The 14,011-nt window shown below is 46.1% G+C and overlaps 1 protein-coding gene across 2 annotated transcripts in view; it reads left to right on the top strand.

Moving 5' to 3' along the window:
• Nucleotides 1-14,011, top strand: part of LOC119445530 (monocarboxylate transporter 9-like) — a 69,556-nt gene that overhangs the window by 30,128 nt on the left and 25,417 nt on the right. For both annotated transcript variants that reach the window (XM_037709795.2, XM_049663374.1), the window contains exon 2: nt 2,345-2,491. In XM_037709795.2, coding sequence (XP_037565723.2) covers nt 2,347-2,491 — 145 coding nt within the window. In that variant the 5' untranslated portion in view covers nt 2,345-2,346. The remainder of the gene's footprint in view (nt 1-2,344; nt 2,492-14,011) is intronic.

The raw sequence follows: 14,011 nt of genomic DNA, 5'->3' as shown, positions 1-14,011 counted from the left end.
CTGACTAATGAAAATCGGTCCCTTTATTTCCTTTCTTCTCGTTCATTTTGACATAGCGAGGTTCTTCAATCCGACGACTTTGATGCCTTCAGGTTGCATGTGTGGGTTCATTGACCAGTTTCCTTCACCGAAAAAGGTCACGTAAACGTGACGCCTGTGGCAGAAAGGATGTTCCACATCCGCTGCTAAGGTTTGTGAGTGTTGGAGCTGGCGAACACTCCCAGGTTTAGTTCTAGTTGATAAACATAAATACCACTGAAAGTGGATGGGAAAATGGCGCCGCGGTAGCTGAATTGGTAAAGGAATCGTACGCATATTGCAAAGACGTGGGTTCGTATCTCACCCGCGGCCAGTTTTTTCACCCGCTTTCATTTCCGCGTATTGCTCATTGCTTTAATTCAATTAGGAACTGCGCGCAATTTGCCCGCTATGGTGTCCTTGGTGTCATTGCTTGTTTGCGCCTTATGATTTCACTATATATATATATATATATACATATATATATATATATATATATATATATATATATATACTCCGAACGTCACGGCGACCAGTGGTCGCAGTAGCAAATATCAGGCCACATTTTTGGCTGCAATATCTCCAGAATCGCCCCAAAATAAGAGGCTAGAACCATATCCGATGCGGAAAAGTGGTGGCAACTCGCTAAAAAAGACGTTGTCATTAAAAGTACGTCGGGCTGATCGAAAGGTGTTTTAATGCAAGACTATGAGAAGATGCAATAAAACGACAGACACTGACGAGAAGAAAGATCTTAAAAATGAATAAATGACCATTGTGGACAATGCTTCCCTAGAGAAGCCGAAACGTCTTTTATTCATGCTTTTTTTTGAGCTTTTTCTTTTGGTAGGTGTCTGTCGTTTTATTGCTTCATGTTTCATCCACACCAGACGGTGTTCCATCGAATCATCGATTTCACTTCAAGGCTATGAGAACATGAAAATAATTCAGATCATTAAAATAAGCATCTTCACAGTGAAAGTGTACACGGCTTCAGAACTGGCGCAACAAGGAAGACGAAAAGACGAAAGATCACACGAACACAAGCGCCGACTCACAACTAAAGTTTATTCCATATCACACATAGTTTTTTCGCACATTTCTCAGCACTGCCAGAAGTGCCGCTGCGCGCCTCAGTTTAGCCGCACAATCATAATTTCAAGGCATCATGATAACACGACTCCGGAAGTAATCGAAGCATGGAACATTCAAAATAAAAAAAAAACAGTCTTGTATCAGCTGTCCCTCTATTGCGCTACAGGATAAAGAAATCCTGTACCTGAATGGTTAACGTGTTCTGGATTTTGGTTGTTCTTTTTTGCGTAGTGTGTGGACACGTGTGTGTATAAATCTTCTCTGTGATATGGAATAAACTTTAGTTGTGGGTCGGCGCTTGTGTTCGTGTGATCTTTCGTCTTTTCGTCTTCCTTGTTGCGTCGTTCTGAAGCCATGCATCTGTACCAACTCCCCCAATTGTCAGTGCTACTCAACGTAAGTGTACACCACAGTTCGAGAAAAGTATGTTATACTATATACACAGCATGTAAACCAATTATCGAGGAGGTGCATAGGCCATGGCAAACGCACTTACAGGGGATTATGTGATCACGCCATCAGTAGATTTATCTTCGAAAGAAATTCGGTTGATGCAGGAAAAGTAAAAAAAAAAGATACTCCTCATTTATCTGGCTGCTCTTGGCGATGTAAAGAGAATGCTCATGTGAACTGTACTTGTACCTTTGTCTGTCTACTATGCAAACGTGTTGCTAGAACGTATGTATCAATATGTTACATTATATCGTCGGAAATCAACAGTTTCTTGCTGGCGCTCTGTTGTGGTGGGTGCTCCGCCTAATTATTTCCCTACGCTTAAAAGCGCGTTCTTCCAAGGCAATATAAAAAGTCGACCGCGTGAGCAATTATCAGCCACATAAGTTGGCAAGCACAAGTGGAACACGGTGTTATTCCACGTATCATTACACAAGGGTTCCTTCTTTTCGCTTTAAATGACGCCCCATTAAAGAAAACTTCCTCTGCAGCCAAGTGTGCAGAACTATGCGACGTCCTGTACAGCTGCAGCGCAAGTTCAATGAGCCCGCAAATGCGGAAAAAGGGAATGGCATAGTGGCTTACGGCGCTCCACCATGAACCAGGCATGGCGCTTTGCGTTTTCACGTGTGACCTAAACAGTGCAGCTGTTGTATCTAGGTTTCACTCCCATGATGTGCTGAGAAAGTGAGCATTTTGTTGCAGCTTCTAGAACCGTTGTTCTCTCCGGTACAGAATGCTCTCGGTATATAACCAGTGACACCGTTATATTTTGCAGCCATGTCACTCATAGGAAAGAGCAATGGTTCTGTGGCCCCGGAGACTTCGGTGACCGAAAAGGCGGCGGGAGTAGTCCCGTCACGTAAGGAACGGTCCACCATGCCACGGCACGGCCCGGACAGCGTACACAGTTGGATGACAGCCGGTAAGCTCCCAGGCTTCGCATGCTCGAAAGCGACGCATTTTGAAATGAAATTGGCCAGAAAACCATTATACGGTACATACCAACCAGAAAAGAACGTGGGAGGTTGCGCAGAACCCTTCCTATAGAAAACAGAGGCTTAAAAAGCGGAAAAATGGTACGAAATAGTAACCCCTCGATACAGATATTAATGTGATTTTCTCCCGAAGTGACTCCTGCCTGCTACCTCCGAAAGAATCAGGCAGTTCACCTGCTACACGGGTGATTTTTCGCGTGTTTTGTTTTTTATGGTTTGAATGACCGTGAAATATATTCAGGCATCTAATTTATCTGATAAATAACAAACAGCGCCATTTATTCTTAATAGGTAATGCAATACCGAATGTAGAATTCACGTGTGTAGGGGGGAATTGAGGCCCTCCATAAAGCGCAGAAAGTGTCGCAACAGCTCAGGTTGAGTTAAGTAAGCGACCACTGATTGCGTGCCCTCGCACTTTTTCTTATTGCGCAATTTTGAAACAAACAATGCCTGAGTCAATCTCACGAGGATTCCCCGTTGTGCGCAATTATTCGTGGTGAGACGTGGACGTAACAGATTGGTTGCACAAGTTTACACGAACTCACCTTTTGTGTTGCAAAGGTGACAAATCACTTTGCTCCATGGTGCTTTGCCTGAGTAGAAGCGTCAACCATCTACAAGCTGCGATGGCACTTCGCTGAAGGAGATCACTTGTGGAATGCACTTTTAGCGAGCAAGCACCTGTTGTTCGCGGCGAAAACGTTTATTGAAAATGAACATTAAATACGCGAGCGGTGCAGCCAGCTAAGCAGCGTGGCCCGCTGGTGGTCGGGCTCTTTAGTCAACCAGCATGTCGCGTCTTGAGCACTGCACGAGCCGAGTTTTCTAGCTCGTCCCGAAAGGTGTGCTCGGCCCGGGCTCAGCCGAGCACGAAAGTGGCATGCACGTATGGCGAAACTGTGATCTTTTGAGGAATAGCCGGAGACTGCCCCGTTCGGAAAGGAATAGAAGAAGCCTTCCCGCCGATCTCTCTGGCACTGGCTACTAGGAGGTGCCGCGGATAATTTCGTTGCTTATAATAACATTCAGTTTCTGTCATAAGGAATAGCAATGAATGCGATAGCAGCATGTTAGAATATTAAACGATGTGTAAGACTTCTAAGTCTAGTGTCAGTATGAATCGCAGTCCGCGTAAGCTATGTGCACACGCGTGGTAGGGTGTACGTGCACACATGAACAGAGAAACCTCGCTGACCGCAAGCAGCATCGATAAGAACTACAGCGTCTTGTCGGCGTTGTCGCCTTGTGTTGACCTCGCGTTCCCGTATGACGGGCACGATATCTGCGACCACTTCGTGATTTTGAATTGCGGGGCTTGGTCGACGCTCTCGCTGAGCCTCGGCCTCCTGTTCCCACAGCGCCACGCCAGAGCGCATCCGGGGTGGAGCTGCGGCGTGTGCCGCTACGCAGCAGCACATTGCTTCTGCATCTGAACTAATGGGGTGGTCTTGGCGCAATATGCGAAACCGCGTTGCGTCACTGCGATTAGCGTTTCGCTGGAGCTTCTCGGTCGACGTTGTGACAACACGCGGGGGCATGTTTGCGTGATAAGAGGGACGCGGTGCTTCGCCGAGGAAACCATGCACCAGCAGGTACTATTCTAGCCACCGTACTTTGGCTACTACGTGTGGGGAGACGATCACACAAGTCGACAAGGACTGCATGGTCTGCATAGTCGGCGTAGGCATTGTTACAATTCGTTGCACAAGCAATGTTATCCCATCTGGGGTCTTAAAATACAGCTTCTTCTGTGCACCAAGCTTTGCAATTTTAACGCACACACGCGTAGCCACCATTCGTCTCCTAGCGTTCGAATTCTGACGCAAAGGCAAATCCTACTGTTAATGTGAGTACTGTTCCCCAGAAAGCATATTGAAACTAAAGCAGTCAGCATTCGTGTGTGTAATTATTTATGACGGCGAACTACTCGCGCGGAGTGTTCAAAAGAACTTGGATATGCCTAAGCTTCGCCTTTAAGAGTGGAACGCGATAGCATTCAAAGATCTCTGACTGCTCCTCACGCTTCCCGGCAACTGCAGCTTATGTATCCCGTAATGTTTACCGGGAAACGCTGGTGGCGAAAGCTATGCATGAAGGCGCACTTTTTGGTAGAAGCGCGGCCTCTTGCGTGGGCCGATCCCGCAGCTAGTGAAGAGCCGCGCCAAAAAATTGCATTATTTTCAGGTTTCTGTGATTGTTTCGCACTTTTCATATTTCAGTCGGAGATGATTTGACATAAAAGGCATGCGCTGTCGGTGTTTTGTTTCATGATATGTGTTTGTGGGCTGTCATACTCAACATTCCGAGGAATAACTATGTCATGAATCTAAGACAAGGTTTGCGCAACTTTAGTGATATAACCATAATGGTGTGGCAATATAAAACGCATGTACCGCATGTCATATAGCGAGACGGGACATATACATATGCCTAAATATATATGGAAATTTTCGCTCATGGACGACTTCATCGGCGACGACACGGACACCGGATTTTCTGCGACACGGGGCCCTCGCTATCGCGGGAAAAACACGGAACATGGATGGCGGGGAGTGGAATTGCAGAATTCCATATGTCGTAAAAGAGCTAATCTCGTCGTAATTCCGTACGCGTTCACTCGGTCGCAAGTGACGGAAACCGCACCGCATGCCAAGCATACTCGGCAAGTGGTGCGGTTTCGGTCACATGCGTCCAAGCGAACGTGAACGCACTTACGATTAGATGAACTCTTTTACGCCACATACTGGATAGGTAGTGCGGTTACGGTCATGTGACCTTGTGCCGTAAGGGCACTTCCGCGTCTTGCGGCTGCGGTTGTCGCGTGAACGTCGTAAGTACGCCTGCGCGTTTTTGGCCACCATTTGGTCATTCTTGCGTGGTTTGTCCCGTAATTTCGTTCACCCTATGAAGGATCTGTACGAAACCCTATAAGTCGCACTTTTGATTAATGCTGCAGAGACTCAATTTGTCAATACATGAGTTATTCGATTATATCTATGTCATCGGATATCGTGGCAAGTTCCTGATAGGGGGAGTTTATTGCATCCCGTAGCATATACACAACTTACATAGCCCTAATTGTTCGCGAAGCTTTATTCATTGTACACAATCACATACGGCATTATAAAGCCATATTAAGCGATTGCTCGCACTTTACAAATTATTTCTTTATGTCAACACGTTACGGTCGTATGCAATCACATGCAGGAATATACAATCATTTACCGTTTGTAAGACGGTCTTTGCGGATCACTTCATTTTGAATGTTATTGTTATTTTGTGCATAATTTGAGGTGTGTGTGTGTGTGTGTGTGTGTGTGTGTGTGTGTGTGTGTGTGTGTATTATATATCAAGAAAAAGGGCACGCAGTGCATTACCTTTCCTTCGTTGTCACTGTTTCACAATAATCAGCAGTTTTAAGACGCGGCTATATAAGTGATATTGGTCCTTCTTGGTTGCGGCTTGTGCTGAATGCTGTCTGTACACGCATGCGCCTGGTGTTTACCTCGGCGTAAGTTTTTCTGAAGAAATCCGTTGGAAGTTGCCACTTGTGCCGTCACTTCATATCCATCTATTTTGTGTCGTGTAATAATTAACCTTGAACTATGTACCACTTCGCAAGGCAGAGAGTTTTAATCAATAAAAAACAATTTCTTGCAATAGGCACATGAATCTGTTATATTGCAGAAAAATGTCGCTTCATGCTGCTTTTATTTGATACATGCATTGTCATCTCCACGAAGCTGTTTTACGTGTTCGTGTGCTAGTAACCGGCTGCATCACTGAGCTTCACCGTGTTTTGGGCAAGCCACCTTTGCGTGTCGTCATTTGCATGAATTTCACTCTAGCTTTCGTGCTACAATCTATAACAAACATGAAGCTACAGCCATGCTCTTGCTGGGACATTCAAACAAGTATCTTAATATGCAGCAAGTTGAAAGCAAAAAAAAAATGAATGACATTGCGGACAAAAATATAAATGAAAGCAAACTGCTGCATTGTGCGCCAATAAGTTTACCACTTCCCGCACACTATAGAGCACAGTTAATTTTCTTTCCTTTTCAGCACTTTTCAAGTGTAAGTTGTTGTTTTTTTTCAGAAATGGTGATTTCTTTTTTTCTACCGCTAGTGGTAACGTGATCCGAGGAAGTGACACTCGATGTACCAGTTGCTTCCTGCGTGCGGGTAAGGGGAGTGCCTCCCATAACACATGTTGCAACATAGTGCCACAAATGACCGTCTCTCAAACCATGCTAAACGCATGCTTGGATAGCAACTGGGGTTGATTCTTCATCATTTTTTTTTCGGCGCAGTGGCGCCAGATAGTATAGACATGCATGGGCTGTCCGTGATTCCCACTGTGCTTGAGCGATTGCAGATCGCTCGCGACCCGTCTCCGTTGCCTTTCACGCGGCGATGTGGTGATATGTTTTTCCCCCTACAGGCTTGTTGCCAACCACGAAAACAAGTGACGCGCTGCGTATCATTGATGTAACCGATGCAATAAATCATTGCTTTCGTTCTATACACAAGTTTAGCAATGCCGAAAACAGTGCTGGAAGTGTCTATGAATAATTCTCACTTTGCCGTTATTTTTCTCGATAGTCATGAAAGAGTAGTGTTCTTAGATGTGCACCGGTGCGCGAGAAAAATATAATCCTTGATTCCAAGGCACCATAAATGAACCAACATAATAGGCTGCTGACTTTTGTTCAACCGCCACTAGTTTCCGTGAACTACGCCTGTTCGGCGTACAAAAAAAAAAAAAAAAAAAAAAAAACGGCAAACCTTGCCCTAGGCCGCGCAAAGCTCGAGACACAGTGAAGGTGGCCGCTCGATTGCGTCATAACTTAAAAGATACCGGGCATATCCAAGCTCAACTCAGGCATAGCCAAGGCCGAACGTGGCTGCTACCAAGTTCAACCTAGGTACAACCAAGTTCAACCTCGACATAGCCAAGTTCAAACTAGCTACTACCAGGAGACGCAATCGATGGGCCAGCTTTGTTGTCTCGAGCTTTGCGCGGCGTAGTGCAAGCTTTGCCTCCCAATTACGATGACAGAGGAGAAGTGAAATGGCACGCTGGAATAATTAGCGGCCACGCAGCCAGCTGTGGAAGAGGACGACGACGACGAACGCGGGAGCAGTGGCACGAGCGCGTGCAGAGCACGAGTACGAGCGCTAACCGAGGGGCGTCAACGAGCCTGCTGAGGAAGAAGACTACTCTCGAGCCGATGCTGCTGATGATAATTTCGGGAAACGCGCACTTTTGACGGCTGGCTTAAACAGCTTCGCTGTTAAAGTGGTTTTCAGAATTAAACTGTGCTCGTTTTAGCCACTGAAGCCACAATATGCCGTCATCTTAGCAGGCGAAGTGCCAGCGTTTACACGGGTCTGTTGACTGTAAGAGTGGGCGGAGTTGGCGTAGTCGGTTACTAATCTCATATTGAGCTCAGGAGCTATATGTAGATAACAACACCTGTTACGAAAAAGGAGTGTTGCCAGCTGAATATGCACATGTGCGTCCATGGTTCAACGGACATTCTATGGTTTGAATTACTGCATGTGCCCAATTCCCGACAGCGATGCTGACGTAACAGCTATGTCAGTCCCGCAGCGGTAGGATATTCTGATAAGTGCCGCCGCTTATAGGAGGAGCGTGGAACTGTTGTCTCGTGGGCCCAGTTTTCAGCGCACTTGTTTGTTGTTGCAGATTTAACAATGGCACAATATATTAAAAGAGTGCTTCGCTTGCAGTAATTCTCAGTTGCAACAGTCGCCTTTCCTTTGCGTGTCACCTTGTACTGCGATATGATACACAGGGTGTTTCAGTTAACTTGGACCAAAGCTTTAAAATATGCAAATTCTACGTATCTCAACAGAACCAAGGTAATGTTGTTTGCCTTCTCTTGGAGATACTCAGATTATTTTTTGCATCCCGTTTAATTAGGTAATTAGTCTTAATTATTTCTCAACTTCACAATTATTATACTTCAACTTCACAGTCAATGAGAAAACTGTAGAGCGACATGAGAAACTCCCGATACAGCTTTGTGTTGCTCAGTAAGTGCTACATAAAAGTGTTTTTCCTGGCGTGAAAGACGCCCGCGAATACACGCAAAGTGCCTCGAACGGCCGGTAGCGCAGGAATTTTGCGTGTATTCGCGGGCTTCTTTAAATTACGTTGGTTCTGTACAGCTACGTAACACTTGGATATGTTTAATGTTTGGCTAAAATTAAGTGAAACACCCTATATACAGACTACACAAAAACAAATAATAAGCCAGGCGCATTATTAGAGTTTTAAAGATCCAGTGGAACGCTTTCTTAAACTAGGGGAGCAGTTCGTATGCCGGACGATGCTGGGGTTGCAATGTAAATGAACTCACGCTTGATATATTTATTTCAGGTGCCACGAAAATTATTCTGCTTGTCAAATCCTTGTACCCAAACGCCGGAGAAGTTAATTTGCTTATATCATTGCGTAATATACACAAATTAAGATAAGCTTCCTGAAGAATTGTAGTTAACGAATAAAGCCCAATGGAAAGCGGTAAGAAAAATCCCACGACTGTAATACCTGTGACTTCACAGGACATTGAAACCCGGATGAAGTCCCTATAGAGATGTCGCAGCATTTTGTGTATTGGTAAATTAGAACAATTTTTCGACCTCCATCGTGCGCACCTGAAGCAAGCACGTCAGTAGATTGCGATAACACGCAGATAAAACATCGCTCACGTCATCTAAATAAAGTTTCACCAAGAGATAGCAAAACATTACCGTATAAAGCAGAACTTTTAATATTGATTTTCGCACAAAACACATTATCACAAATCAGAGCGTCGCAGTCGTAGTAATGAGTATAAATAGGGGCTAATTAAAGGAGGTGCGATCACGATGAATAAGTAGAATATTTCTATGAGAGCGTTGAATACGCAATGAGTCAGGTAAGATGCACGTATACTATAGCTATCGGTGACTTCATTGCGAGAGTGTACCTCACTTGGGAGCAATCAATTGGGAAATACGTCATTGACCATAGAAATAGTGGATATTATTATTATTATTATTATTATTATTATTATTATTATTATTATTATTATTATTATTATTATTATTATTATTGTTTGATTTGTAAACTTGTAAACATATACAACGGAAAGAGAAAGCCAGGAGCAAGGCTGGCAACCTGCCACAAGAAAGGGCACAACGCCTGCCTACTCTTCAGAAAGGAGGAGACAAACATAGAAATGAAAGATAGGAAGGAGGGGAGGAAAGAGGAAAGAAAGATTGAGATGACAAATCTCAAAGAAAAAAGCACAACATACAGTAGGACCCGTCCCTGCAGGTCAAGCTACTAAAGAATGTAAAATAAAAGAAATGGTTGCTGGGTTACAAACGTGCCCCTAAGTTCGTTGCTTCGAGAAAAGTAAGAGCGCGATGAGCTTGATCACGTCGAGAAGCACAACCACTGGGGTATAAACATTAGACTAGTGTCGTACACCACAGGCCAAGGAGGTGATAGACCCTCTCTAGCGATATGCGTTGCGCACTGAAAGCGGGACACTCCAATATCAGGTGCTGAAGTGTCTCGCAGTCACCGCAAGACGTATACGAGGGACTGGTCACACGTCCTTGTGTGTATAAACAAACGTTCGCGCACGTTCACACAGCCAACCCTTAGCTTGAGTAGTTGCGCTCTAGCGCGACGAGGCAAGCCTCGACTGCGAACACGCGGCGGGAACGTTCCATTTGCGACGCGCTGGTCTGGACGAATCAGTAGACGAGCGTCATCAAGCTTGCACAAAATTTCAGGGCAAGCACAATCGTTATGAGTGCAAGTTGAAGCCAGTCGATCAGCCTCTTCATTTCCGGCGATCCCTTCGTGCGAAGGTATCCATTGAGCAACGAGACATATCTCACGTGATGAAAGTTTGTAGGCAGAGTCAGTAATGCTGCGCACAATTGGGCAACAACCTGACTGCGTTGTAATCTGCTAAGTGCAGCACGGAAGTCCGTAAATACGACAATCTTCGGTGTGTTTAACGCCCGCCTCGGCTGCGGGAGGCTGTGGGTTCGATTCCCACCGCCGCCGGGCACCCACTGGTTCAAATGGGTACAAGTGTGCCCCGGCCTGGCGTTCGGCTTCCTTCAGGGGTGATACGCTTGGGAAAAGAGCCTGCGCCCTGAATTCCTGTCGAAACCAACGTGAGCACGCAAGCGATTCTGCTGTAATCATAGTTCACGCAGTCGCAATACGGTGCTGTATGCTTTAAATACTGTATAACGATCTGACAATAAACCAGTTGGTAGTTTGTGCTCCCGTGTGTCACTTCGTGTCTGCTTCATTTCAGTGTCTGTTCCATCCCTGTGGCGTCCTACTATACTTAGCGCAAGAAAAAATGAATGCACACCAACTAGCCCAATTCATAGCTCTTCAAAGTGTTTAACTCCTCTTGCACGCATTTCAGTGCAACATAAATTGCTGCTAGCTCCGTAGTTGTTGACGAGGCTGGATGGGGTATGTGAAATATACGTCGTACTTGAGTCGCAGGGCAGAAAAAAGCTGCAGAGCGGCCTTGGCCGTTGCTGTGTACAGATGCATCTGTAAATACTTGAAGGTAATGTAGAAATCTGTCGAACATGTGCGACTGAGCCAATTGTAATATGGCCGAAACAGGCATATGAGACTTTTTGTGTATGTCAGTGATTGTAAGGTAAATGGGCAGTACGTGTTTGGTGATATCTCGCGGAGGCGAAGGCGTAACTGAAGTATCATGTTCAGAAATGTCAGTCATGTTCATCAATAATGCCGCCATTTTTCCAATGCCAGAAAACGGGCGGTAAATCAGACCATCAAGGAGCATTTGAGAATTCGATGCGTGGTGCAGACGCTCAATATGATATAGAGCTCTCTGGTCTGCTTGTAGCCTTAGAGGTAAATGATGTGCTTCAGTGAGTAATGTAACTGATTGCGCCTCACGAGGTAATCGCAGCATTAGTCCAAGGGCAACGTGGTGATCACGTTCCAGTTGGGCCATCAAATTAGGTGGGTTGCTCAGGAATGGTAACGCATACATCATGCCTGAGAGTACAGATGATTGGTACACCTGCAGAGCCGTTATTTGGTCACAGGTAGCACCTCTAGCAGTCAAGGCGGCTACATACTTAAGGATGGATTGCGATTTCTGTCGTACGAATTTAACGGCAGGACGCCAAGAGATGCAAACATCCACAATTAAGCCCAAATAACGGTGTTGTCTCACCCAGCTTATCGTGAAGGTACAGTCGGCTCATTGTTCGACGAGCGCGTTGTTTAGGGTGGTATGTTATTGCAGTCGACTTAGCAGGTGATATCTGCAGGCCAACTTCACTCAAGTACTCCGAAGTCGCGTTCAGAGCTCTTTGCAAGTTATCCACAGAGCAATATCATCTGCATAGATAGCTCTGCTCACAGGGAAATCACTGTCTCGAGGCAAGCCACTTGGAAGCGCGGCGAGTACTGTTTTCAACAGAAGCGGCGATAAAGCGCTGCCCTGTGGGACACCGCACTTAACAGTGCGAGGTTCTCTTGTTATTGCTCCGACACGCAATTTCATCCGGCGCTCCGATAGGAAATTGCACACAAAGCGCAGCAGACGACCCGAAATTCCCGCGGTTGCAAGAGCGAAAATAGTCGCCTGATGTGGAACCGAGTCGAAAGCTTGCTGTACGTCTAGTAAGAGCATGTAGGCGGAGTGCTTGTTTCCTTTAGCACATTCAAGCGCTGAGACAAGGTCTGAAATGCTGTCCAGAGCTGAACGGCGGCAACGAAAACCGCTCATCACAACAGGGAAAAAATGTAGCTTCTCTAGCCTGTCTTCTAGACGAAACAAGACCCTTCGCTCCATTAACTTGATGACATTTGATGTTAGGGATATCGGCCGGTAGGACTTGAGGTGTCGTGCAGGGCGCCCGGGCTTTAAAATAGGTATTACCACGGACCATTTCCACTCAGCAGGGATCATACCAGTTCTCCATACCTCATTATACTCGGCCAGTATATGGTCATGAACACTGTTATCAATGTTCCGTAATGATTGATACGTCACACCGTCTTCACCTGGGGCAGGGCGGCGTTTGGAGAGGCTGAGCGCGTGTAGCAGCTCCTCAACAGTGAAGTCTGTCTCGTCCATCTGGCAGGCTGGACCGTAGAAAGCAGTCATGGTGCTCTTACCTGTCAAAGAAGGAAGGTCGCCATTTCTGGTGTCACTGAACATAAGAGAGACGAAAAGGTATGAAAATGCCTCCGCTAGAACTTTTAGTGAATGGCCAGTTGCTATGCACAAAGCAGCCGTAGGGTTCTTGCAGATCTCGGGAGTGCGGAGAGCCTTCAGTATGTGCCACACATTTCCAAAACCACTTCCATTATGCAGCGAACTACATAAGGCGGCCCAGCTCTTGCGACGAAGCTGTTTTGTATGCTGGCGTATGGCGGCATCAATGCGGTTATACAGAGTCCAGTCGGTGAGTCGTTTAGATCGCTGTGCCCGCCTATAAGCGCGGCGTCGACATGCGCGGAGCCGCAAAGCTTAAGATCGGGGTTTGGTTTGCCGATACTTCGTCGTCGTTGTAGTGTAGCGTGTCGTAAACACTCACTCACCCCTTTGAACAGACTGTCTTGAAATGGTGCCTCTGAGATAAGCTGACGGAACTTATCCCAGTTTGTCACTGTATAGACGGTAGTCTCTCGGCCCGCAGTATGTGTTGGTGTTGACCAAATGGGCAGGTGATCTGAGCCCCACGGGTCAGCTTCGCATGACCAGGCTAAGCACACATCTCTCGTTGAAATTTCAAGGTCTATAGTGGAATGCTCCTTTCCTCTACCTATAAATGTAGGTGAACCGTCATTCAGTAATTGTAGATCCTTCTTGATAATAAGCTCGTTCATTTCTGCGCCACGATTGTCTTGGGGGCGGCTGCACCATCGCGGATGGTGAGCATTAATATCTCCGCATAACACAAACGACGCACCACACCGAGACACTAAGCACTCAAGTAGTGAGGCATCTGAAGAACGTGTAGGCCGGATGTAAACGCTTGCCACCGTCGTAATCGCACCCTTGAGGCTCACAGTAACACCTGTGCACTCAAACTCATCATCACAGATGTCATCAGTGTCAAGAACCGTGAAATCCAAGTCAGCACGTACGTACACTGATGCTTTTGAAGCATTGCGCGTATGCGTCGTGTCCACACACTGGAAAGAGCCACAGGTTGGTTCCGTGCACCGAGTGTTACTGTGGACACCCATGAAGCCTGGCAGTGGATATTCGTCTTTCCTTACGTTAGTTTCCTAAAGCGCTATAACACCTGGTGGAGTCTTCATAGCGATGAGTCGAAGAACTAGATCAGCGTGCTGTGGTCGCAGCGATCTGACATTCCATTGCAGCACAAAGGGG

This window comes from Dermacentor silvarum, chromosome 3 (assembly GCF_013339745.2).
Source record: "Dermacentor silvarum isolate Dsil-2018 chromosome 3, BIME_Dsil_1.4, whole genome shotgun sequence".
Taxonomy (NCBI): Eukaryota; Metazoa; Arthropoda; class Arachnida; order Ixodida; family Ixodidae; genus Dermacentor; species Dermacentor silvarum.
This window is presented reverse-complemented; position numbering and strand designations above follow the sequence as displayed.